This window comes from Branchiostoma belcheri, unplaced genomic scaffold (assembly GCF_001625305.1).
Source record: "Branchiostoma belcheri isolate BF01 breed outbred unplaced genomic scaffold, Haploidv18h27 scaffold27, whole genome shotgun sequence".
NCBI classification, from domain to species: Eukaryota; Metazoa; Chordata; class Leptocardii; order Amphioxiformes; family Branchiostomatidae; genus Branchiostoma; species Branchiostoma belcheri.
Window position 1 is genome coordinate 2709036 of NW_017803876.1, and position 24412 is coordinate 2733447.

Sequence of the window (24412 nt, forward strand, 5' to 3'; positions counted from 1 at the left end):
CTTGTCTCTGTCCTGTGGGTCAATTTTATCTAGGTTCAAGACCTAAAGATACTTAAACCCAATGAAAACTATTCAGGACTGGTAATGCTCACAAACTTGCAGGTCTTGAATCACTGTTGGAACAACATTTAAACAAGCCCAACTTTAATGACTGCTTGGGGTGAAAAGCGTAAAGACAACATACCTTTCCTGGAGCAACACTGCAGCACATTAGGGTTCTTCTCTGTGGCCCTCATCAGCCTTCTGAAGTCCCTGTTGGCTGCAGCAAACATGTTGGCATCATGGGACAGGGTGGTTCTGACATCAGCTCCAGAGAACACCTGTACACATAAGAAATAAGTTAAACATAAAATCAACCAAAACATCCTTCTTTATACGTTATTGGGGGTATAATCTTGTTGATATCCAAACTTGGAAGCAGCAAGTATTCATCTGTCACCTGGTAAAAGACTTGATCTTTGCTTAGTGGTAAAAGTCTATTGGTCGTTGATAATACTAATAGGAAAGTAGCAGAAATCTTACGGTGCTACAATATGTATCCCTTGCATACTTTGCCTAATAGTGCTTAATCTTTCCCTATGAAGACAAAAGAATACTATCAGTGAAAGAAATTACTGCCATCATAGCTACATGTAACCAAATACACTACTGTAACATTATATGACACAAGCAACACAAAAGATGCAAGTTTGCAGTGAATATTCAATCATAGGGCCTCACTCACCTCCTCCAGCTCCACCCACTTCTCCTGCACCTCCAGCCAGACGGTCATCACTGCCTCGATGGTCTGCAGCCTCTTCTGCCACTTCAGCACCTCGTCTGAGAAGGAGCCGGCTGCGCTGGAGGCTCCCATGCTCTGCAGGGACACCTGGTGAGACTCAAGCTCCTCGAAGATGGCCTCGGTATTGGTCAGCAGAAACAACTGCCCAGAGTCCTGGCAGACAGAGGTACAATTCCATGGTGATGAAAAAAGGAACTTTAAAGTGATCTTGATCACTGAAGAACTAATCTTTCACTGGTCATGACAGATGAAAACAAATGCTCTGGACTATACATGCTACACTATACTATCAAGGTAACGGAGACATATTTGTGTATCATCACTGATGCAAACTTTGTTGGGTGTTACTGTGTTGAGTGGCTAAATAGGGTTGTCACAATGCTATGAACAAAAAGTAAAACGTAGGGAAACAAAGCTGCCAAGTTGCCAAGATCATCTCTAAAGTAGTGCAGGTCCCTTCAACACTAGACCATTTGAGACAGCAGCAATTGTTAACTAGGTCCCCTTAAGACCATTAACACCCACCTCTCCCAGGTTAGCCAGGCTGGCGGGCAGCGATGCGGTGCTGCCCCTGCGCGTGCGGCTGATGGACGTGTTGTTGGAGGTTCGGCTGGTGGCACGAGCCCGACGGGACGGCCTGGTGGCATCATCTCCTGTCATCGTGTGCGTGGCCTCGCTTCCCGAGTACTGACTCGCTCCCTCCTGGAGATCAAGGATGATGCTGTCAATACTTATAGCTATACATATGAGCTGTGTTGGAACCTTTAAAGCATGCTAGACTGTTGTCCTTTTACACATGCTGTACATTATATCCTCATACAACAAGAAAATCAAAGGGGCATCTGTATTCGATTTTAAAATTTTAGTACCCTTCATGTGATACACGCTATTGAAAGAGGCTACATATCAACTGTATTCCTGGCCAGAAGGTTTTGACACAATGACAAATGCAGTAAAGGTGGACAATTCTACTCACATCCAGGAGAGCTGGTCCTGTTGTTGTAGGCTTACTCTTGATGTGCTGCAGCAGCTCAAACAGTTTACTCAGCCAGATCTCCTCATACGTCTTCAGCGAGCTCTCAATAGTCACTTCCTTCACTGCCCGCTGGACAATGTTACGTACATCATCTACATGCCCTGGGGTAAAGAAATAGGTAATACTAAGACAGAAAAACTGCATAGGGGTATCTGTACAAGGGAGCAAAGTATTATGTGCAAGGGAACAGTACCAAAACATGGTGAATTGCTACTTTGACTTTGCTCATATCATTCACATTCATGTTCAAGTTCAGCACTGGTCTAGCTGGTAAGATAGTACCGGTATGTGACACTGTCATTCTCTAAGTCTTCAGTATTAAAAACATTTTGGCATGAAATTTCCAGAAGCAGCAGTTTCTGAGACCCTTACTCTGCAGCCCCAGCTCCAGCAGCTGGCCCAGAGTCATCTTCTTCAGACTGTCGTTGTCGATCTGCAGAACCCCTCCTGTTATCCTCACCAGCTGTTTCCAGTGCCGGGTCCGCATGGCGGGGTTACGCAGGTCATCGATCAGCGGCAGACAGGCCTGCGGAGAGGAAGCAAGACTCTTGAGCAGGCAAAAAAACTGCATGGCTACACCCTATGTATTTTCCTGATTGATATTAATTAGCGAATGTATCAGAACTACCACGAATGATCAAGCTCAACTTTGCTCAAATAAACAATGCAAATCACAAAACAATGCAAAAATTAGCTGCAGTATACTATTCCATACTTAGGAATGATGCAATGCAGTTTAATGTCATTTTACAGTCATGAATCTTGGGTACAAGATATATGTCAAGCACACAAATGGAACCAAAAGCTTGTAAGATAAAAACATACTAATCTACTACTACTGATCAAGCTTGAAAATGCATGAGTCTATACACATGTTCTACTGACCTGTATGATGACTATGGACTCCTGCATGCCCATGTACACATCCCACACAAACGTGTCCTCAGGCAGACCCTTGACGCGGGCCAGCTGCTCCTGTGTGGCCGTGCGGAGGAACTTGGTGTCAATCTTCTGCCAGCGGTGCAGCCGCCAGTCGTTCTGCTGTTCCGACACCACGCGCCACGTCTCCCACACCAGCTTCAGGTTACGCAGGTCCTGACGGCATCTGGCAACAACAAAGGAGACAAAATTACCGTCAAATGCATCATACACACTATGTAATAGGAGAAAATGTGCTAACAATGATTATGGTAACTAGATACTTGACATTCTTCCTTCTTATGATCATTTCCACAATTTGTCCATATTAAAAGCACATAAAACAAAGATATCATTGCCAATTTTGAGCATACAATATCCACACAACACTAACACAGACCCCATAATAATGGTACACTCACAGTAACTATGTTTTTCAAGATTCGGATTAAATACAAACAGACTTACTGTGGCAGGAGGGAGAAATTAACCACTGCTGTCTCCAGAAGCTCCTGCAGCTCAATAAGGTCCTAAAGGAATAAAAAATATACCTTCAAATCAGTGCATCAATAACATTTTGACCATAACGTAACATTACATTACACACTAATTGATTGAAATATCTTACAAAAAGCATTTCCTGCCATGTAACACTTGAGTAATGACCCTGATATCCTGGGTTATGACTTACCTGTGCTTCATTCTCCAGGTGGTCGAGTCTGCGTCTGAAGTCCCCCAGGATCTCCCAGGCGTTCTCAAACGTACACTCCCGCATGTAGACCTCCGACTGGGAGATGTCAGATACCAGCTCATCCACCCGCATACCAAACCTGGCCAGGTCCTGTACAGGAAGGGCACAGCTAGCAGTGTCAGTTTGTTTGTTTGTGCCTTTATTTGAACTTGTCGAGTATTGTTCTATTCGGCCATTAAAGCCACTTTTCATGGAGTTCAACTATTAGTTAGGAGGACTGTCTGTAGATATTCAACAAGTGTAGAAGGAACTGAAAGGCAACTGAAAAATCTTATCTAACAATATCAGAATATTTAACACTGCATTATGCATGCAAAATTGCACTGTGGTTTTATGTTCATATGGTTTATGCCATGAACTCTGACTGCAAACTCATCACACCATGAACATGTGCCCTGTCTTTGAACTGCAAACTTACAACATAGTGAACATCTTTCCCTCTCCTACAGTAAAATTAAGTCCTCTTCATTTACAGAATGTTAGATTTCAACCATTATTGTTATTGACACTATAATAAGTGTTTTAAAAAGCTCAATGCAAGACATAATTCTGCCAGCTGGGCCTGACCTTAGTGATCCTCCTGGACTCCTCCTGTATCCTGGGGCCCAGCCTCTGCTTGGCCAGGGACACCTTGGTCTTCAGGTTGTTCCACCTGCCAGGTGCAGCCTTGAACAGCCGCTCCGTAGCTGCGGGCAGCTGCATCTGGTACTTCTCTAGCAGCAGCACCGTGCGGTGCATGGCCTGGAACTTCCCGTCCATCTCCTGCTGCTGGGCAGACACCTGCGGGGTAAACATGGCAGCAGGAGGGACGCTTAGGTAGATACTTAAAAAATTTTACCAAGTTTCAACAGCTGGGAGGCTCACAGGCTCTGATGATGTAGTGATATATTATGTCTAGATCTTAGAAATTCCTCCAATGATTGTAAAAGCTAATTTTCATCTTATACTGCTTGCTCTTGTATCTGCTATGTAACAGTAGTTGCCATACTTTGCACCTTGAACAATTGTTGTACAATAAAGTGTATTTACTATCATTCTCAACAAATGGATATGAACATAGACCAATACCTACACACAGTTAGTTCAGATGTATATATACAACCTGTCCATCACAAATAAACAAAAACAGTATAATTTTTACCTCATTAAAGAGTCTCATCATCCTCATGAAGGAGGCAGTGTCCCTCTCCTCTCCTGTGATGCCCTCAATGTCTGGCTCAATCCTCTTCAAGAACTTATCCAGAGTTGTCAGCATCTCTGTAACCTGGTGCCAAATCAAATATGCAATTGTGGGTATAGCCATAAATGTACCAGAACTACAGAATTTAAATAATCTTATGGCTAGCACTTCTGATAATTTGTAACAGCCAGAAGCACTCAAAAAGGGAGAATATGATCAAATGCATTGCACAAGAACCCAACAGGTACAAAAGCAAAGATGACAATCAAAATTCATCTTCTCTCATGGTCTTAGAAGTTGGAAAATTGATTGTCCTGCTTTCACACATTAACAAAGTGATTCCATTCAGACTCCATATCTGAGAGCATCTTAAAATTAAATTGAATCAGCAATGTTTCAGTCAGTACAGGATCAAAGTGTACATAAAACAAAGCTTTGCTATATAACTCTGACCTGGTCTGTCAGGTACTTGGTGAAGGTCCACATCCAGCGGCTGGCATGTGTGATGAGCACCTGTTTGATGGGTTTGATGTCCACCCGGAGCCACCCCACATCCTGGTGGTCCTGCAGGGTGTGGATGTTGTCCCTGGCAACCTGCACAACACAGAAAAAGTGGTCTTTTGATCTACAATCTCAACAGTATAGTAGGCATCCTTCCATCAGTAGAGATGATGTGGTGTGATGGCCGTGGCTTGTCAACCCTATCCTACCATGACAGTCCCAGCCACAGTAGAAATGTTCTAGGTTTGTGAAGTCAACCTTATACATTTACTGGGTAATGTTTCACTTCCATTGAGTTACAACTTACACCCATTAGTCCTTCAGGTATATCTTCAGATGCTGGCATACCATTAGACGTCATAACAGAAATCAAACCAAAGTTGCTGTTCAAAGGATCTCTCTCACTAACTCACCCTGTAGATGTCAATTTCATTATCAAAGTCATCCAGAGAGGGTACGTTCATGTTGCTTGTGGCATGCTTTGGTGTGAGGAAGGAACGTTCAGCCGTTCCCAGGACCCCTGCTGACTGCATGCTGCCAATGGAGTCTGCACGAGACCTAGAATTTACCAAACAACATTTAGATACATGTAGTCAAGCAATCATGAAAACATTTCATCCCTTGTGTTTGACAGAAAAGTTAAACAGCACAGAGAAAGGTTCAAAAGCTCAAATGTATAGTCAACTACTTGTCTATTATTCCTTTATTCAGCATTCAGAAGAATCCCTATAACTATTGTTACAGTACCACTTTCAAAACATAGTGGGTTGTATTTCTGGATGAATAGGCACTGGATGAATACATCCACAAAGCATGTAGGATATCCTATACTTAAAAGGCACCATACCTTCCACTAGCTGAAGACCTTGCATCGGACTTGGCTGAAGCGATCTGCCTGAGGAGCCCCTGGGGTGAGCTGGCTGCGGACCTGAGGGGGTTGGGGCTGAGTTTACCGTGCAGGAAGTCATCAAAGGTCTGCTGGACGTGCTGCATCCACAGGAAGTGGTAGTCCTTAAATAGGTCCAGCAGTTTCTGGGGAGCAGACCAACAACATGGGAATCAGCACCAAGGACAGGCAGAGATTCCACTGTTAATTTCCATCACTGTTAAATCTATTTTTTCTTAGAACAACACTGTCAACTTCAGCACCAAGGACAGGCATACATCAGAGATTAGCTGTTTACTTCCACTGCTGTTAAATTTATTTCTTCTGGCTGACTTTGAATAGTGCAACAGTGAAAGCATTATGGATATGAAGAAATAGACTCAGGTACCTTGCACTCCTCAGCATTGTCCCTCACCAGCTGTAGGATCTGTTGCACCAGCTGCTTCACATCATCATCCACAGCTATGTAGTCCTCATACCCGTTCTGAAAAATTGAGTCAAACTTGAGTCATTGAGTCGTATACTTTTAGTACTTTAGCAGGATTTAACCTTAAGATTCTGTTTAAAATTTCGTTATTTGTAAAACAGTTTGAATGACATGAGTGTACTTCCTGATAAAATAAAATAACTGAAATGATTGTATGTAGTGATGCAGCTACATACACTTGAGTCCCTGCCCAGCATCTGCACCAGAGCACCCCTGGACAGGAAAGACTCCAGCCACTTGGTGACCAGCTCCTGGACACTCAGCATGGCCGAGTTCTGGTCCAGCGGGGGGTTGAACGACACCACATTCTCAATCAGCTCCAGCCGAATGGTCAGTATCGGCACGTACGGATCCTGGAACATCAGGAGGCAACTTTTGTTTCAATAGGTGATCATGATTGTGTATCATTACATACTACATGTAATAAAGTCTCCTTCAAGTTTGATAAAACAGATCTCACCTATCTTTGTCGTTTGTTTACCTCACCTCTTTTTTCATGCTGTACCATCAGAAACTACCAGGGTTGTTGATGGAAAATGTTGACTCTAGGGCATTTCTTTTAGACCTTTATCCTATGTTAGTATATCAATGTTACAACCTCCTACAGGCAATCTTTATACTAAACAACATCCAGTTCTTTGAAAATCTGCACTTCCCACTGACCTGGGAGATGTTAGCCATGACCAGCTGGTTGTGCATGGTCTCCAGACTGGTGACAGTGGATCTCTTCAGTCCATCCAGAACGATGGAGTCCACAAACTCTACATACGCCTCCCACGCAGGGGACGCCCTGCTGATCTGTACTGCCTGGAGAGGGAAAATTGGTACATGTATGTATATTATATGTGCAATGATTATCATAGGAAAGCTTACATGTTCCAACAAAAATAACCATCAGCTGACAACCAGAGAGAGTTGATTTTTTCATAGATCTCGAAAGAAAAAGAAATGTTTGAGTTGTGTTTTTTTCCTATCAGCATAGCAATGGTCCTTTTGCTTCATTGTAAACAGTTTTAATTCAAGCGATGCTACTGTAACCGTTTGGTATAATGGCTTGAGAAGATCATGACAGTTTTGTGTTTTGAAGGGCATGCAAAGTAAACAAGCTCCTGACCTCAAAAGACTCCTGCAGCAGGGTGTGGATCCTGTGTCCAGAGGGCACGATGATGGAGGTCAGGTCCTCATCAAGCTTCCTGTAGTCAGAAAATAACCACTTCTTAGCACCTTGTCATTTACTGTCTAGCACTACAGCATGTTTCAGTTGAAGTGACACTCAGAATGTACCAAATACCACAACAAGAAATCTTAATAATATCTTTATTACTGTAGACTCTGCTTGTATCTCTACCCACTTCTGCATGTCCACCAGCTCGTCCATAGTGTAGCTGTTCTCCTCGTCTCGAGCGGCAAACACGTCCAGCTGTCCCTGGGACCAGCTGCCGGCCAGCAGGGTGATGTCATCACAGTTGGTCTGCACGACGGTCAGGTTTCCATGGAGATCGTTACACACCAGGGAGGAAGCGATCTCAATAAAGTCGGCGCTCTCTGTGGTCTTCCAGGTAAAGTTGTGTAGGCCCTCATCAAAAACCTAAGGATTGGATCAAGAAAGGAAAATAACAATCATTATAAGATGAAATGATGTCGAAAACTAGGAGAAAGAGACATTTCACCTGAAAATTGACTACAATTATTCTAGTTGCCGATAGATATTTTCTTTTTGACTCTAAATCATTAATTTACAGACAAGCAAAACCATTGATCTGGTGCATCATTTTTGAAGGAAAATCAAGTTAATCTAATAGCCATCAGATTTCTTTTGCAGAAAGGCAACCACTTCAGATCTAAGAATGATGTCTACAAACCACATCAATCTTGGCCAGCTTCCTCTCAAACAGAGGCCTCTCCACCTCACTGATGCTTCTCATCACCTCGTTGTACTTGGAGACAATGGTCTCCAGACGGGCGGCTGTCACACGCAGGGTAGCTGCATCTGTGTTCCTAGGATACACAATGGAACAAAATCTATTTAAAATGCTGTATTCAATTGAGAAAATGCTTACAGGGTACCTGGATGGAAGGTTTTGATACATCACAAAGAAATTTGTCAACATTGGCTAGATTGTCCCTGCTGTAGGGTATTTATTTATCAAACATTTTCTGTATACCGCATGGCTTAGCAATTAGAAGAAGATTACATATTACAGATTTCACTAACTACAATGTCTACAGTAGAGGCTATTGTGATCAGGGTACGGAAGTACTGCCATTTGCTGACTCAGCCACTTGACATTCAAAGCACAAGTGTTAGAATGTCTTGAGTTGAATGCTAACTGATTCAATGACTCTCTCCCACTATAAGAACTAACCACACTGCTGACCTGATGAGAGCCCTGGCAGGCTGAGGCAATTTGATGTTGTAGGGAGCCTGGGAGAAGTAGTGGATCTCCCTCAACAGGAGGATCAGCTCAGGGTCAAGGTTCACATGGACAATCTGTGGTCTCACATCCTCATCCTCGTCATAGTTTTCTGCAACCTGTATGATGTGTATGTGAGGAAACAGTACAGCTTTTTATTTCTGATCCAATATGCGAATTATAGTTGACATCTGCCAAATTCTGGTTTACATGAATATTGCACCATAAAAATTTTGAATTTGTAATCAGTAGCAAAAATCTAACCCCGTGAAAATATTGACTTCATTCATGTAACTATGTATTTTTCTCACTCCTTACTAGTTATACCTGTACTGTTTATGATGGGCAACTCCTTGTTGGCAATATGAGAGAAAAAATAAACAGTGATACAACAAACCGTTGCTATTAGTATTCTACTTAAATGTCTTCAGAACTAGTCTGCAAGTTAGAATGTAAGACCAATGAACCAGACAGTAATTAAAAAAAAGCCTTTTACAGAATCAGTCATGGTAAAACACTGTGGTCTGCTGTAACAATGAAGACCTGCTCACCAGTAGAGGCTGCTTGAGTCTGTCCCTCAGCTCAGACTGCACACTCTTCTGCCAATGTTCCACTATCTGCTTCTCACATCTGCAATGGTCAATGGAAGAAATTTTAAAGTTTAAAATTACAACATATTCCTTTGCCATTATACCATAATCCCAAGGGTATCTAGCTCTTGAGCTAAGCTCCATATCTAAGAGAACATTAGTATGTTCTGCAGGTAAAACTTATTTGATGAAGAGTTTAAAGAAAATTGTTGTCAATGAGCAAAACCTCTGAAACTCCTTCATGGCATCTTTGTAAGCATCTCTCATCTGCCAGCCTGCGTCTCCCTCCAGTGAGTGGGGGCTGACCCTGCGGAACTTCTCCATGGGCTCCTGAAATACAACGTTTTAAAGTTATTTACTGGCCAATGTCCCAAGGCTGTACATGTGGATGTGATACTGGACAGTTACAGACACTTTCAGGTCCAGTTACAGATCCTATCCTGAGGTATTAATTCCCTTCACAAGTCTAAAAACTCATCATTTATTTATACCAAATTGTACCTCCTGTGAGCTTTGGTGATAGTCCCATAAGCCATTGTACGTTTCTTTTTGTAGTTTTCGGTGTGACTATTACACTAACCAGTACAGGAAAGAATAACTTACAATATAATAAACTACCTGTGGGCATTCAAACTAGGTGTTTAGATTAGATACACTGTTGGCTGTGTTTTGTAATCTCTGCTTTGCAACTCATTGAAAACACAAAGGGAGATACTGAGTGGACTTACAGTTATCCTGGCCTGCAGCCCTTTGATCCAGAGCAGCTTGGAGACAGTCCTGGGTAGGTTGGTGTGCATGGGCGGGGCACGCACCTTGCTGTTGAAGATGGTTTTGACCTCCAGTAACTCCTGAGTGAAGGAAGACACCAGTGCCCGGTCCTTGTCCTTCAGATGTTTCTGTGTGGGTGCAAAAAATATGATTCATCTCGGAGATATAGTAGGTGATGTCATACACGTTGTATATGTTAAAGCAGTTTCTTCACTCGTGGCATAGACCAGTCATTTTGGTCATTCAGTAAGGTACATCTGTCAAACATGAAAGAATGATGCAGAGAGGCAGATGATACTAACCTGCACCAGTTCTCTACTGCTGACTCCTTCAAACACCTCCAATAGTCTGAGCTGGGAGGCCACAGTAGGACACTGCAGGAAGCTCAGGTTTAGGACAGAGGCCAGCTGGGCTTCCAGATCCTAATAACAGAGACACAAAGTTGATTTCATTTCATTTCATTTATTTCGAAACCTTTTAGCCCCAAAGAGCTAATCTTCCAAGGCTCAAACAATTACATAATTACATAATTACAACATAGTAGAAACATTTAAAAATACATACATACATACATGTACACTGTGCACCACATCAACAATAAATACACATAGATATTAGCAATTTAAAAGTAGCGAGCAAGGGTCAAGGATCAGGTGACACTACTACTGTTTGAAACGGCTTTCTTAAAACTGATAACATCGCACAGTGTCTTAACGTCAGATGGTAGATCGTTCCAGAGCACGACTGCACGATACAGGAATAAGCGTTTTCTGCTATTGGACTTAGGTATTGGTAATCTAAAGTTATGTGCGGAAGATCTGGTATTATGACTGTGAGATGCATGAACAGGCAAAAGGGAGTTATAAATATTTTGTGGTTCGTGACTCGTGAGGATCTTAAAGAGAATGACCAAAGTGCTTATCAAGAATCTCTCTCTCACAGTCGGCCAACCAAGATCTAGATGCATCTGCCTGGTAGGAGTATCAGGAGTACATTTCAGTAACAGTCTACATGCCCTATTCTGCACTACTTGCAGTTTGCGCATGTTGGAGTCTGACATGTTGGCTAAGACTGGTGCGCAGTACTGCACAACTGACAGAACCAGTGCACAAACAACAACCTTGCAAACTGCAAAAGGCATCGCCCACATATGCCTTCTCAATAGGGCAATGTTTCCGATATTTTATCAGATCTTCAAGTGTAAATGATAAAAAATCCATGCAGACAAACCTCCATACAATGCACTTTAAAAACGACAAGTACTAACCTTAACCACAGATCTGAACTTAAAGAAGCTCTTGTTGAAGTTATGGGAGTCGTCCACATCTAAGATGTTTCCTGCTGAGGTGATGAAGTCGTCCATGGCTTTGGCAAAGTTCTGGTGTATTTCCTGCACCAGTGCGTCCAGGCTCCTCCCCCCTGCACCACCGATCTCTGCTGCAGACTCCAGCAGACGGAAGTGTCGGGTGGTCTCCACAAGCTCCAGTACATCGTTACACCTGTAGAATTCAATAATTGTATGAATGTGGCAGCTCCATACTTAAAACTTTGATGACCATAATGGTCATCGATATAATTGGGTAGATACTGTCCTATACATACGTGTAAGTAGCCCTGGTTACCAAAATGCTCCTTTGCCAAACTTTCTTATATCTCACAAAAGGTAAAATACCAGTAACACACACACTAGCAGCACACTGGTTACCAATATCTTGGGATGATCCCAATAAATCAGAGTAACATAGTTTGTTAGTGTTGAGTTGTCTGTATTGCTCTTGGCTGTAAGCCAACTGGAACCTGACAGTGTGTATTCTTCTACATTCCTGTTCTTTGAACCTTCCCATTGATCTTCACCACCAGGCCAGATTCTGGACGCACCTTTCCATGAACCTGTTCATCAGGTCGAAGCAGCGAGCGTTGCGGGGTGGCCAGGGGGAGTCCTTCCACTCCTCCTCCACCCCCAGACTGGTGGTGCTCTCGTTCTTCTGGGCAGGCCTCCGCGGGTCGTAGGCATGTGTACCGTACAGCTTGGTGGCCCACAGCTGGCCCTGGGGCCTGTGGATCCTGGAAGGTAGCAAATACTTTGATGATAATCAATGTTCGGTCGAGTGTGACCATAGTTAATAGGCAATATCATTCATGCATATCATACATGTAACTGTACACTGGGTGGTAGTAGGGGTTTCCCTTCATAAAATTTCAGATCTAGTCACTGACTATTGGTTATAAAACTGTGTATTTCACTCCATGTCTAATAGTTTTTACATTTCCTGGCAGTTTTTTAAAGCCCGATTCTTTACATCCTATTACTTTGAGGATGAACCATACACTCAGGTACAATCACGTACTTGTGCTTCCATGAGGCATAAAGGTCCTCAACTTTAACCAAAACATTTAATCAGTAAATGTCACAAAACCACTTACAATGAAGTGGCACTCTCCTCCACTTTCTCCTTGTTCATTGCGTTGGCCTTCTCCCGCCAGTCCAGGTAGGTTCCCCTGTACGCAGCACACACTCGCAGGGCATCCTTCAGCCGGGAGTAGGACTGGACAGTGTCGTGCAGAAGGTCATCTCCCACCATGCTTTGTGACCTGATAGGTTATTGCAGGATACATATAGCTCATATACATGTGTATATAGCTCCTTCAATTAAAAGCTAATCGGTTATCTTTCTCCAGACCTGCCGAATGTGCAGTTGCCAGATGCTAACATTATTTGGGCAAAAGTTGGACACAAACTAAATACTACTGAATGATTCTACATGTATTTCAAAGGACCTTGATTGACATAAAACATAAACTTGATACTTACACAGTAAAATCAGCCAGGCAGTCATTTCAATGTCAAGAAACCATATGATTATGAAAGTCTTGAGGCAATATCATAACTGCAGTGACTAATAGGATGTCATGTACACTGTAGATATGGAATAATTAAAATAAGTAAGTAAACAGTCAACTTACTTGGCAACAATCTCATTAGAAACGACTCTCAGCAGTGTCTGGAACTGTCTCTTCTCATGGTAATACTTGGAGTGCATCCAGACCAGGTACAGGGTGTGTACCAGGGGGGCAAAAATCTGCTGGATTTCCTTCGGCGAGCGCCCCAGCTGCAGCCGGTCCAGCCAGGACCTCATGGTGTTCAGGTACAGCAGGTGCTCATTTGTGTCATGGACAGCCTGGAGCAGAACAATTTTCACATTATTTAGCTGTTGATATAAACCCCTTTTACTTGCGTAAGCTGACACTATTTGTATCAATCTAAGATATTCACTTATTAGTAAATTAATAAAGATGTTCAGGCTTACAACTGACAGGTCACATATATCCTACACCTTGAAAAAACAACTGAGATTGAAGAGATCTCCAATGCAATGTCCCCTTCTATGTATCAAAAGTAGTCGGCTCTAGTGCAAGAGGACAAGTAAGTTAGTAAGTAAGTATATATCAGAACTGTGCATACCTGGGGTGATGCACTAGAGAACTCTCAGACTGTTTTTCAAAGTGGTGGAAACATGTAACCCATTGGATAAATGTTAATAGAGGTTATTCCCTAATACAGTATAATCTATCAGTATACAGATTTTTTTTTCTTAAATTTGAATACCTTTGCGATCTCCCTGCGGACGTTCTGGAAGCTGTGTGAGTAGGAGCTGTCTGCCTCCTCCAGGTTGAGGAGGATGTCGCAGGCGATGGGAGCGTCCAGCTGGGAGTTGATGGAGTGGAGGCGGGACAGGTGATTAGACCACACCTGGACCTCATCCTGGGGGCGGGGCTTGGAGCTGAGGCGACTCAGCTCAGCAACGGGGTCATGCTTTAGCACACCCTGGGGACAGACAAGGAAAGGGTTGTGACACTGGTGTAGTGAATGGAAATTTCATCAATCCTTTAACATAAAGCAACAGGAATCAAAAAACACAAAACATTGGACCCATGATAGGCCTTTGATCCCGGATTTCTTAAAGTGCCCTACAACAGAAAAACGGTCTTTGTATTTTAGTAGCACTGTCTGTCCATTGAGTGAAATAATCAATGAAAGTAAATTTATTGACATGACCATTGATGCATTATGTAGGAATACCTGGTATTATCTTATCATATCTAACAACTGGTATTTGCGACATTTCAGTAAGACCTACTCTGATCTGCTTGATCCAGCCGATGACAGTGGACTCCAGCACGTGGATGACAGCTGCTCTCCGATTGGTTGCTGCTGCAGCCTCTGCCAGGACCTCGATGGATGGTAGGGGAAGGACGATGGAACCCTGCAACAAAACACAACACACCTGATGAATGCATTATGTATTCTCATATCATAATTAACGACTTTGCCGCCGCTTTAATACAAACTAGTTCAATTATTTCTTTAGTTCCTAGCATGCTTGCATGCACATAAATAACCACCTGTGAAGCAATATAAGGTGGTGTGAAGTTGCTAATACATGTAGTTAAAACTTGATTAGAGAAAAGAAATCCACCATAAAATCATATTTGTTTGATGAGCAAAAGTCATTTGGGTCAAGCCACTCATTACGGCATATTCCACAGAGCATATTCAGAAATTCTCTGCCTTCCTAGATCCTTTAATCAATCATGGCATGTATTATGTACTGATTATATGTGCCATGCCTACATAATTACAGACCTGTTGGTGCCCATGTGTCACCTCCACATTGCTCATCAGTCTGTGTAGAACGTCCATGAGTTTGTCAGGCCCAGCGACTGTCTCAGCGTGCTCTGTCTCTGTGCACAGCAGCGGCAGGAACACGTCTCTGGCCAGCATGTCCATGTGCTCCAGGGGCATGTTTGCTCCATCGATGTATATAACGTTATCATCTACAGTTGAAATGCGATTGAAAATGATTACCACACAATCTTAGTAAAATGGCAAATGCTGCTGCCAACGACTTGGATACAGAGCTATAATAATTACGATATAGGTTACCTATACCTGGGCAACATTAAATGTAATTTCTAATATCTGATAAAAACCCTTAGTTTTTACAATGAAAGATGACTGTACTGAGCTGAAACTAACCCATGTTATCTTTGGTGAGCTTGACAGAAGTGCCTGTCTTCAAAAAGAAGACAGCTTTTGCAGGCAGTTGAGCTGGAGGGCTGAGGGACGCCTGCAGCCCATTCTTGGGAGACTTGGCATAGATGTACAGACATCTCAAGTCTTCATTGGTGATATATTCAACAAGGACGGACCTGAAGGAAACAAACAGTAAAAATGTCAAGACACAATCTACTAGTCTTAATGCATATGCAAGTTGTTAAGATACAAGTCTCTAGCAAGTATGTATGATAAAGATTTTCTGGACAAAGCAGCTCCACTCAGCAATAATTGTGACTCTCTGTGATTGGCTTTTCCTACCTTGTTTCATCGTTTGTGAAGAGATTTTTAAGATCCTCATTCCTCGGTCTTAATGACGATGTGATGCGTGTTTCCAGCCACCGCAGGCGCTCGTCCATTTCCTGAGTGGCCATGTTTACATTTCGTCTTCACCAAGTGGTCTGTGTATACAAGTTTATAGCAATATAGCAATGTTTTTACGACAAGTTTCAAACACTGTGACAAAATCATTACAGAAGAGATACTAGTACATAAGGATAAGCAAAACGAACCTAACATCTCTTAATCTTACTTTGTTCATAAATGGACAGAATATTCTTTATCTATAGTTTCTGTTGACACCTGCACCTGTTTCACATAGAACAATCACAAATTAATGAAAAGTTCTGATTTTTATTTGCAGACAGCAATACACCAATAAAGCATAAAATGGCAAGTTACAAGTAATATAGGGAAGTTAAAGCTGGAAAGGCGCCATGCCTAGCAGATGATAACCCTTGAGACTCACCATTGAGTGCCATTGGGGGGTGTCATTACGACAGTGTAAACATTATTCACAGGGTTATGGTCCTCAAATTAAATTACTGTCACAACTGAACACACCTCGACCTAATGATCCCCAATAGACAGCAGATATTGAGGTGGAAGCCTAATCAAGTTGGATTTAGTCAACGTTTTCGCATCTTAGAAAGTATCAATGACACCTGTAACAGTCGAATAACTTCGTTGGCTTCAAATTTAGGATGCAAAACTGGTAATGGATAGGGCGGGCCATTTTACATCGCACAGCCAGTGGCAATGTTGCGATACATACCGTGGAAAGTGAAGTTGAATATTAGCAAGATAGAATGGCTCTCTAGCGCTGAACGCAAACTCCATCCAGATTGGAAAGCTTAACAGACGCAAAATTTAATCGACTTTATAAAAACAAACTTTGCCGCCAATGAGAATCCCGACATTTTGAAAGAAAGTAGGCCGCCGACCACCTGTTGGTATTGGTCGGAGGGAAAAAGAATAAACGCAGTAAGGCAGGATAATCCCACCACACAAACAAACCACCATACCTACGCGTGTTAGAGATTGTTTTGAGTGTCCATACCTATGTTACAGGTGGTTCTCGTCCCTGGAGAAAACTTGTTCTTCGGCCGCCATGTTGTTGTGCTGTTGCTAGCCAATTGCGATCGCAGCAAAACGCGAAGAAATCGATCCAGATCACCATTAATAACGATATCATATATCCACATAGATCTAATGTATGCCGTATTTACGGAATTGAATAATTGATTTAATTGACATTGTATTGGTTCATAATTTATCAATCTAGATACTTTGTAGTAATTTCGCATGTAAACAGCACTTCCTGTTTGGATGCTTTCAAAGGCTAATAGAGGCTAATTAGTCTCGCGAGATTTGGCGGGACTTGAAAGTTTCGAGAGTTGGCAAACTTAGAAACACCTGCTGTAACTTGTAAGTTGTACTTTTGGCAGACGTTTCAAGTACCCTTGGGCCAGTTAGATGGCTCTACAGAAGTTATACACATTGTTCAAGTGTCCATACACTGGTGTGCTGTAGCTAGCAAAGAGGAGTCATGCTTTATTCACCATTTTACTTTGGGTCTCTTTAATTCACCATTCTACATTGAAGTTGTAACTTTCTAAAAGTGATGGTCAAATCATTCATGTTCTACCTCATCTAGCTTTTTCACAATTTTGTGAAGATACACCATACTCATTCATGGCGTGAAGCAGTGCAATTCAGCCCTTGGGCTGCCAAGATGCTTTTATTCCCAATGACGAAATAAACCAGTCTATACTTTAAGAAACCATTCATTCTCTGGACTATCATTCACGAGTCTGATACAAACTCTGAATTTCAGTCTGTATACTGACTTTGGCTTTCAGCACTAAATGGCTTTAAGATGACTATCAAAACCATCTATCTTTGGTAGTAAGTCTTTCTCTTCCAAAGGTACATGTATATTCAGTTTACCTAGCATGATAGATTATTGTGTATCATATAGTTAACTTTTTTTTGTAATCATTACCACACAGGACAATAAGCCTTCTAAAATCCAACATTAAAATCCTCTTTGAAATAGTCAATACCAGCTACTTAATCAAAGGAGAACATGCAGATACATGCGGTGGTGTCATGCATGTTCCACTCACAACTTTGTATTACTCTCAACAATTTTTACATGAGAGAAGGACAGTGTGGTCAGGTTATTCAAGCAAAGTTTAAAGCAACTTGCTGGAAAGTATGCTGAGGATTTCTTTGAATGATCTTCCATCATGTCATCGAAAGCCCAAGAGCCTTGTACAAGAATGCATACTCAAATGCAGCCTGGAAAGAGAAGATAAAAATGTATGAGGTCTGTGTCAAGCAATATGATACAGCTGTATAAGATGCATGATATATCACTAATCATAAAAATCTGCATGACAAGTTGATAAATTTACAAGCAAGTGAATACATTATACATATACTGACCTGTTCAGAATCAACAGCCTGGCTGTCATGACCAAAGTGACCACCCTTTTCATGTACTTGTAGGATAAGGAAATTTCTATGGAGGTTAATGTCATTGCTGTGTTTAGTCTGGTCAGTACTTGTCATTCTTTCCTGAGTGTTGGATGACTGAAGAGAAGTCAGCTGCTGAAGGCCTCGGAGTTTTGCAACATACTTAAGTGGGCTCCAGTACGGCACCCTTGTATCGTCTAGAGTAGCTGTCACCAACATAGAAGGGTAGCTCTGAAAATATAACAACTAAAAGTCAATCCCTTGTGTTGTGTACAGGTTTTAATGTTTTGCTGAAAACCGGGTGTGTTGTGTTTCAATTACATGTAGAAACTGCCTGTAATCTTAAAATATATATAATTTATCGATATAATGTATCAATATGCAAATCATACAGTCAAGACTTTCCCTTCAAGATGAAAAATCCATCCATGAACTTGAATGTCACAAGAAGTGTATTTTTTTCTATCCATTTATAAAACAGATAGTAACAATTTGTCTTACAATACCTGGTGTCTCAGACATTCAGTTTCCTTATAACAAAGATCATTTTAGAATCCACATCCATTCCAGGCTACCTGAGGTTTTATATTGTGGTAAGGACAGTAGGCCTTGATGTAGTTGAAGACATCAGGGTGTGTCCCAGGGTCACCCCACTCCTGGAACTCCTGTGCAGTCAGGGGGAGGGACCTGTCCAGCATTGCACCCAGCACATCTACAAAGGGCACCTGATGAGGGGCGAAACAGTTCCAGTTGGTAGTAGCTATTCTATTATGTAACGGGCCTGCTGTCCCTTAGAATTCTTATGAAAGTGACCTTTTGAGCACAGATTACTGTTGTTCATAATACCTTCATGATTGCAGCAGCCAACAGGCCAGGACTCCTGTTACACAGAGCAGCCACTGCCATACCCCCTGCACTGGTGCCACAGGCTGCAGTCAGACCAGGGGAGGAGTAGCCCGCTCCATGCAGGTGGGAAATGCAGCTTTCCAAATCCTGGAGACATAACGGGATAAACCTTAAGCCGAGCCTTGGCATGTTGGTCATCAAAAGATTGGTATGTATCAAGAAAGGCAGGAGGTATAAAAATGAATAAATTTATACATAAAAAAAATACATAAATATAGAAGCTTGGCAAGATGTGATAGTATATACATATAGGTATTGTACTTTTCTTGTTTTTTTGTGCATGATTGATGGGAAGTTGTATATGATAACAATCCACGAAAAAGTTGAGAAACACACTACCTTAAAGGTTTGGTCTTTATTCAACAGTCTGCCATTGTGGTACCATTGCCTCCCAAGCTCACCTCCACCTCTAAGTGTACAGTAACAAAACAACAGAAATGAAATTACAATGCAGTGATACCTGTTCTCTCTTTTCATCTTCACCATACAAAAGACCACTGCAATACCTGCAACTGATAATTGCACATGTCCATATTGACACCACCAAATGTTTTGACATTATCCGAATAAAAGTGACAGTTCTCGTCAATGTTTTTACATGTACATGTTTGGATCAGCATGTAACCTCTCACCTGACATGGCAGAAAGCCAGCACCCATCCTCTTTCCAACAGTACCAGTCTCTCAGAGCTGAAGTTCATGTTGACATCTTCACCATACGCACCATAGACATACACCAGTAGTGGGTTCTTCCCTGTCTGCTCCACACCCTTCTTGTGGAACACAGTCAGGGGAACACTGGTCCCATCCTAATAAGGTCATATGTGAGTCTGATAAATCTTCTAACAACATTGTGTCTAAGTTGATAATCAAACCACTCATCTTCTACTTGTATACTCCTGCACTTTAAACTTGTTTTACTCATCCTATAAGATTTATAATAGGTATACCCTGGTTTTGAACTGGAAGTTTTCTTTGTATCATTGAACAGATAGGGGTATAATACATGTATCTTTTTGTATTTGTAAAAATTAAAAATTGTAACTTTATTCTACCTTTTTTTCATTCAGAGGCAAATCTCAACATCAAAAAAGCAGAAGGAGCATTCTTCAGGGCACTGTTTAACAATGTACCTGACTTGTTGCCATGAGCCTGTGCATGACATACTGATCTGATACTGCAGGAGAACCCTCTGTTGTTTGCTTCCAGAGCTGTCTGGTTGGCAGGTGGAACTCATACTCCACCTCAGGCTGGATGGGGGAGGACAGAGTGAACCTGTAGCCGGAGCTGTCTGCTGTGGTGTTGGCACCAGGCTTGATCACACAGGCCCATGTTGGTAACTACAGTGAATAAAATCCCCATAAAAAATTACAACAAAACATGTTAGTGTAATCTAGATGTCCATCTATTGACAATTTTATATCTGAAAAGAAATTGTACTTTTAAAAGTAGACTCACTTCTTACATGAAACAAAGTTGGTCCATTTTGTTCATATTTAGCAAGTTCATCAGAATATTGCAACCAACATAACAATAAAATTATCATGACTCTATGACTCTAATGTCTTTTATTTATTTATCTATTTATTTATTTGAGCTTCATTACATTACAGAGTATGTAATTGGACAGGGGGAACAGGTCTGGCCTTTGTCTTAGCCCCCTGTCCAGATTAAAAACATAATAGAATAAAAAGTACAATTAAAGCAACACCAAAGACTTATGCAAACATACAAAAATAAAACAAGAAACAATAATAACCAATGACAAACAAATAAAAACATGCCCACGGACACATAAAATATAAGTGAACAAATGAAAATAGCGACAATAAGAACGCTAATAATAATGATAAGAAAGCAAATAGTGGAGTCAAAGAACATAGGGTATGCCAGGTGTAAATGTTATCAGGATCAAATATGTCGGACAAAAGGTGATGATAGTGACTGAGGACGAACTTTCTAAAGGTAAGAAATGAGACGTTTGGACTTGCTTTAAGAGACCTGGTGTTAACTGGTAATGCGTTCCATATGTATACTATTCTTTGAAAGTAGGAATTTTGGAATGTTGTGGTAAGACACTTTTCCGGCTGCAGTTTGAACTGGGGGGTTGATCTTAAAGAACGGTGAGGGGATTTGATATATTTGTTAATGTCTATATTGTAATGTCCAATGTCTTCTCCCAAGCAATACAAATGTGATTCTAAGATGAATGGCAGTGGCAAACTATTATTATCAAATGTCATATTTCTCAGCATTATCACCTTGAAGGAGTAAGTGTCTTCAGCCCTGCCTGTAGGTACAACAGTGATGGCAGGCACCCCTCCCCTCTTCTCAGCCAGGACACATCCCTGGTGAAACATGTCCATGTCCACCACTCTCCCACCTGGTCTGGGAGGCACCACTTCTGTCCAATCTGATGAGGAGGTTGTGTTGGTTGGAGCACACATCAGCTGGTGCAGGGAGATACCGTTGTCAGTCTCATCTACATGCTAGTAGCATAGGGGAAAGGCTTGTACATATAACTTACATACAAGCCATCCTGACAATGGAAATAATGGTCAGTAGCACTAATGCCATTATCTCAGTATTGACAATTGATGATGACGAGTGAAGTTTTGCAGACAGGTTGAACAGAACCTCCTTCAGTTTGGATAAAATCTGTTTGTCCTACATGACCACAGCTCAGATCTTTTTTGGCATCTCAATTCCATTATAGATAAGTTAAAGATATTCACATTTTCACTCATGCTTGAAAATAAAAACCTTGTAATCAGCTGCAGCTCCTTGGTTGGTGAGGAAGAAGAATTTTCCCCCATGATGTTCCACATAGTATTCCATCCCCTCTATCCTCCCCTGCACCAGACAGGGCTCTCCCATTGGTGATGAGGAACTCACCACCCTAACCTCAGACGTTGTCTTGGAGTTACTGTTGATGGTCACAAACTTCCTGTCCTTCGTGTGGCTCACATCTACAAAATACCTGAAGCACAGAATGGTGAGCTGACATCTTTTATTGCAATGTACACGTAAAAACTCACTATGATGAACATATTCCTGATATCATGGTGATGTCATATACTAGTAACCGTATGTACCTGTCATCATTCTCCTGATACAGCAGCTCATCAGCCTTGTCAGCCTGGCCGATAACACACCTCCACACCTGACAGGCACGAAGGTTCTCTGCTTTGGTGTACAGGATGACATCATCTGTTATCCATTCTGAAATATAAGACAGATGAAAGGAAGTGCCTGAAGTTACATGTTAAGTATATCCACCTGCCATATTTTTGTTTAAAGTTAAGACTTTTGATCCAACACAAAAAAGTTCTCTCACCTGGAGCTTTTGACCAGTCACTTTGGTCTTCCTCATATTTTTGTTATGGTTGAATCACTTAAACAATATTCACAAATATTTACACATTTACTATTGTAAACATACATGTAGCCATGGTAGAGCATACTTACCAATGTTGAATATATCAGGAATGGTCTTCAAGTACACAAGCTGATCTTGAGCTCCAACTTTCACAATATGCCCAACAAAGCTGTCTGCAGAGTCAGTCTCCACAGTGATGGCCAGGTGTGTGGATCCAGGTGACAACTTCAGCACACTCACTCTGGCCTGCTGGTAACCAAAGGTATCGGCTAAGTGGTTCACATCCAGCACTATTTCCTCGGGTGGGTCATCTTCATCTGTGACAAAAGAACACAATTACAACTGAATTCACACTTTCTAGATGGATGTTAATCAAGTTATCTTTTCTCAACTTACAACGTATCAATGCTGAGAACATTCTTTCATGCCAAGACCAGTCTGTTTGTAGGTGTCAATAAATCATGGTGTTGGCAATCTGGCCTACTACCCATGCTTCTCCCTTTGTTAGTGCTAGCCAGCTGTCATCCATTGAGATGCTTTCCTTCCCGTTGCTGAATTGAAGCTACCAGCCAATCATGTTGCTTCTTGACTGAAGGTGGTGAGATGATTGGCTAGTAAGTCTTCCTGCAACAACATCAGGGTCAGCATCTGATTAGCTTATTCAAGTTATTGAAATGCAGGCCAACCTGAATCCAGAGGGCTTCTGCAGTAGACTGGGTAGTCCTCCCCACCTCCTGACTTTGTATAGTACACATAATCACCGATTACCTGTAATAAAATATAACTTATATATATATGAAACATAACTAAGAACAATAGTATAGCATGGAAATCTAGAAAATATGTTACTGCCGTGATGCAAAAATTCAGTACAATCTAATACTATTATTCCCATGCTGGGAAAAAAAATAGGTGATCATGTTTTATAATTATATCCAATGTCAACAGCTGCATTTAAGTTTTCCTAAAGTAATGCACATACCTCAAAATCATCCCCACTCATGGCATCCAGATGGGACCAGTCTTCCATTTCATCCAAAAGTTGTTCTTGCATTTCAGATGTATCTTTCATCATGGAAGATGTGTAACTACAGGTAGCAAGTGCAGAGATGGTAAATATTACATTAAGCTGCATCATATAAAAAAAACACTACAAGCGATGTGTCTAAAACTGTGGGAAGGCCTTGACAATAATGCAGGATTTTTTTTAGATCATCATCTAATCTTTCATACTCACATATTTTCTTCTTCAATGTACTTCCAGACGTCCTGTAATAATGGCAGAAAGGAAAAAAAGTTAGGAACCTATGTACACAATCGACAGAATTTTGGGCGCTTACCCCACATAACTATCAAACCAAACAGATTTGCCTGAAATTGAAGACGTTATATCGGTGATTATAAAATTATGACAAAAGCTGGAGTAAATTTTGAACTTGAAATCACCTTGTCCTCCGGATCCTGCATCCATCTGTACGGGTCCTCTACACGATACCCATGAGTACGTATGTACTCCTCTTTCTTTTTTGCAATCGGAGGCTGTACGGTCACAGATGGAGAGGTACAATAATGCTCCCATCTACCACCAATAATTTGACATCTTCGTGCTGAAAAGAGTAACCTCTGCCTCGCGTGCGCCTGGTGAAATCTGCTTCCCTGCTCTTCAAACCCACCGGCAAGTAGACTCTTCGCAGTTCCACTGTGTAGTAACCGTAAGGATCGTATGAATTTCATAGTAAAATTGCTTCTTAATGAGCTGTTGGCTGTTTAAAAGTTGTTAGATCATAGCACGTTTTTCACAATCTTTCAAAACATCCGCCATGTTGTGACATTTGACATGACCCTTGACCTAAAATGTATTTTTCTCCATCCATTTACTATTTCAATAGTTTGCTTCAAATACTATTGAGAGTTTTATACTTTTTGGCAAAAATATTAAA

At 41.5% G+C, this 24412-nt stretch overlaps 3 protein-coding genes across 4 annotated transcripts in view; all 3 read right to left on the minus strand.

Annotated features, from left to right (window-relative positions):
• Nucleotides 1–10711, minus strand: part of LOC109472243 (dynein heavy chain 9, axonemal-like) — a 49310-nt gene extending 38599 nt beyond the window's left edge. For both annotated transcript variants that reach the window (XM_019771880.1, XM_019771879.1), the window contains exons 1-24: nucleotides 10615–10711; nucleotides 10273–10440; nucleotides 9771–9874; nucleotides 9506–9584; nucleotides 8919–9073; nucleotides 8403–8538; nucleotides 7893–8128; nucleotides 7655–7733; nucleotides 7204–7347; nucleotides 6717–6893; nucleotides 6442–6537; nucleotides 6015–6199; nucleotides 5581–5725; nucleotides 5120–5260; nucleotides 4628–4750; nucleotides 4054–4266; nucleotides 3427–3576; nucleotides 3204–3265; nucleotides 2703–2922; nucleotides 2190–2343; nucleotides 1758–1918; nucleotides 1307–1483; nucleotides 725–934; nucleotides 185–320 (exon numbers count right to left, since the gene is read on the minus strand). In XM_019771880.1, coding sequence (XP_019627439.1) covers nucleotides 185–320; nucleotides 725–934; nucleotides 1307–1483; nucleotides 1758–1918; nucleotides 2190–2343; nucleotides 2703–2922; nucleotides 3204–3265; nucleotides 3427–3576; nucleotides 4054–4266; nucleotides 4628–4750; nucleotides 5120–5260; nucleotides 5581–5725; nucleotides 6015–6199; nucleotides 6442–6537; nucleotides 6717–6893; nucleotides 7204–7347; nucleotides 7655–7733; nucleotides 7893–8128; nucleotides 8403–8538; nucleotides 8919–9073; nucleotides 9506–9584; nucleotides 9771–9874; nucleotides 10273–10341 — 3352 coding nt within the window. In that variant the 5' untranslated portion in view covers nucleotides 10342–10440; nucleotides 10615–10711. The remainder of the gene's footprint in view (nucleotides 1–184; nucleotides 321–724; nucleotides 935–1306; nucleotides 1484–1757; nucleotides 1919–2189; nucleotides 2344–2702; nucleotides 2923–3203; nucleotides 3266–3426; nucleotides 3577–4053; nucleotides 4267–4627; nucleotides 4751–5119; nucleotides 5261–5580; nucleotides 5726–6014; nucleotides 6200–6441; nucleotides 6538–6716; nucleotides 6894–7203; nucleotides 7348–7654; nucleotides 7734–7892; nucleotides 8129–8402; nucleotides 8539–8918; nucleotides 9074–9505; nucleotides 9585–9770; nucleotides 9875–10272; nucleotides 10441–10614) is intronic.
• LOC109472144 (dynein beta chain, flagellar outer arm-like) lies at nucleotides 10552–17065 on the minus strand. The gene is made up of 12 exons (XM_019771717.1): nucleotides 16768–17065; nucleotides 15690–15829; nucleotides 15351–15523; nucleotides 14958–15148; nucleotides 14452–14577; nucleotides 13920–14138; nucleotides 13277–13491; nucleotides 12737–12904; nucleotides 12191–12376; nucleotides 11580–11811; nucleotides 10615–10734; nucleotides 10552–10569 (listed from the first exon to the last, which is right to left on the minus strand). The coding sequence occupies exons 2-12, from the start codon at nucleotides 15800–15802 to the stop codon at nucleotides 10552–10554; spliced, it is 1761 nt and encodes a 586-aa protein (XP_019627276.1). The 5' UTR covers nucleotides 15803–15829; nucleotides 16768–17065.
• Nucleotides 17066–17227: 162 nt separating this feature from the next.
• LOC109472244 (prolyl endopeptidase-like) lies at nucleotides 17228–24327 on the minus strand. Its single transcript, XM_019771881.1, has 15 exons — nucleotides 23919–24327; nucleotides 23710–23741; nucleotides 23455–23560; nucleotides 23159–23240; nucleotides 22562–22789; nucleotides 22189–22315; nucleotides 21857–22073; nucleotides 21355–21543; nucleotides 20227–20433; nucleotides 19727–19902; nucleotides 19434–19503; nucleotides 19035–19181; nucleotides 18764–18913; nucleotides 18159–18419; nucleotides 17228–18011 (listed from the first exon to the last, which is right to left on the minus strand). Exons 1-15 carry the CDS (start codon nucleotides 24204–24206, stop codon nucleotides 17958–17960), a joined length of 2334 nt encoding a protein of 777 aa, XP_019627440.1. The 5' UTR covers nucleotides 24207–24327; the 3' UTR covers nucleotides 17228–17957.
• Between the last annotated feature and the right edge of the window lie 85 nt (nucleotides 24328–24412).